The 2,191-nt window shown below is 38.7% G+C and overlaps 1 protein-coding gene across 1 annotated transcript in view; it reads left to right on the forward strand.

Annotated features, from left to right (window-relative positions):
• Positions 1-301: 301 nt before the first annotated feature.
• The window catches only part of LOC106535892 (protein broad-minded), a gene marked incomplete at its 5' end in the record, with an annotated part of 5,023 nt that continues 3,133 nt past the window's right edge, over positions 302-2,191 (forward strand). The window contains 1 exon segment of the mRNA XM_014033030.1: positions 302-490. Within this exon segment, the coding sequence (XP_013888484.1) occupies positions 302-490 (189 nt within the window).

Below are 2,191 nucleotides of genomic sequence, written 5' to 3' on the forward strand. Positions count from 1 at the left end.
ATGTAATGGAGCATAAAGTCATCTTCATTTAAAATCCCTGTTTTTTCTCAGACAGACTCGGTTGCTGAGATTAGGCAGAAATCCCTCGTTGAGCTTCTGCAGAAGAGTCACAGATTTTTATTTGGTTATTAAATAAGGAGTAAATATTAGCATGCATCTTGTCTCTTTGTCCCCTAAYCCCTGCTCAGTTTTCAAGACTGTTGAATGAAGCTTCATTTGAAAAGTAAAAATGTCCAGATGGTTTGATAAAGCTGCAGGAATGCAAATAACTAGTTTTTTTGTGTCTTTACACCAACACCAGATGTGCATCCACTGGCTGACACAGTGCTTCTGGAACTATCTGGACTGGACAGAAATCTGCCATTACGTTTGTACCTGTGTGTTGATGGGTCCGGATTACCAAGTGTACCTGTGTGTGGCCATCTTTAAACACCTGCAGCCTGAAATCCTGCAGCGGACACAGTCCCAGGAGCTGCAGGTATTCCTCAAGGTCTGTCACATTTTATTTACCACTTTATTACCATGTGTCTGATTGGTTTTTTACACAAACACTTTAATTTGTACGGAGCCTGCGATTTGCGTTACTTCAAAATACCTTTGCTTTCCCTGGCAATACTTTTGCGTTACCTCCCAATACCTTTGCGTTACCTCCCAATACCTTTGCGTTACCTCGCAATACCTTTGCATTACCTCGCGATACTTTTGCGTTACCTCGCAGTATTGTTTTGCGTTCCAACGCAAAAGTTTATTTTGAGTATGAACTGAATTAAATCAGACTTTTATTTTGAAATATCCGGTTACCAAAACAGGATGTGTCGCCACAAGTTCGTGAAATTGACATTGATGTTGCGTGGCTGCACTGTGTTAAATATCAACATATGACACACTTCCATGTGTGTCTGTGTGATATATTCATTCTGAAGCTGAATTAAAGCAGTAGGCTAACTCACTAATGGTGAACATGTGAGTTTGTTAATAAACCGGCAGCACAAAAGTGATAAACGACTTTTGCGAGGGAACGCAAAAAGAAAAAAAAATCCCCCCATGTCCCCTYGMGGGCTCAGTAARTTTGTGGTTGTGGTTTCAGGTAAAAACTGGTCCATCTGAAGATCTTTTAATCAGGGATGCACCAATATGAAAATTTCAGCTGATATCCGATATAATTATTGTTATGATGGCTGATAACTGATGTTTACCGATATTACACAAACACACAAATCATATTATACATAAACGCACAAACACACTTGTGGTTTTTTTTGATACCGTAAATCAACAAGCAGACCTCTGACATGGCTCTGCTTCAGTTGTTCCTGTTGCAGCATCAGTATCAGTATCAAACAGATGCTGCTCAACCAACCAGCTCCCAAAACACAAACACAAAGTTCTTTATTTTTTGTGCTAACTATACAATACTCTGAGTTCAGACTTTATCACACTCTGCTGCAGCATCAAGACTTTTGCACATTACCACTTTTATTTTGAGCTAATATTACATTTGTATTGACAGCTGATCCAGATTAGACTTTATATAGACAAAAATGCATCAATGAAAWTAAAAAARTCACTTTAATGGTCTTTTTCAATAACTTTTTGAAGCTTTACCTGCAGAGAGGCAGGGATCCAGATAAAACATTAGATTTAAATCAGTTCTGCTGTGTGAAAACTGATCTCCAGATCAAAGTGAGCGTGGATATGAACTCCTCCCTCATCAGGCATGTTTTCCTCCTGATAGCCGTGCTGCTAACAGACACAGGCGATGGACAATTCCTCTGAATAAATCCTCAGTTTTAGACGTTTTATCAGACTGTAATGAGCTGCAGCTTCAGATTCYGCTGCACCAGGCAGACAGAAACTGTGTTTGTAGAAAAGGCTGTCCTGAGCTGAACTGGAGAAGTTTTTATCCAGCCGCTTTGGGAACAATGTGAAATTAGTTTTTTTTCTCCTTTTCTTTTTTTACTCAGATGTGGTTTTAAAACATGACTTTGTCTTTTCCTGCTTCAGTCATCCTGTCTCACTGGAGGGTTTATCTATATTTCATCTAAATTAAAATTTGAAAAGGGAAATTTTTACAACAAGTTTTTTTATTTCTATGTGCTGCATGCTTGTGCCTCAGTTTAGCTAAAAGTTTACCTGTTTGGTCTCTTACAACAAATGAAATCTTAGAACCCATAGTTAGGCTCTACAACAG

The sequence above is a fragment of the Austrofundulus limnaeus genome, unplaced genomic scaffold (genome assembly GCF_001266775.1).
Source record: "Austrofundulus limnaeus strain Quisiro unplaced genomic scaffold, Austrofundulus_limnaeus-1.0 Scaffold1604, whole genome shotgun sequence".
Taxonomy (NCBI): Eukaryota; Metazoa; Chordata; class Actinopteri; order Cyprinodontiformes; family Rivulidae; genus Austrofundulus; species Austrofundulus limnaeus.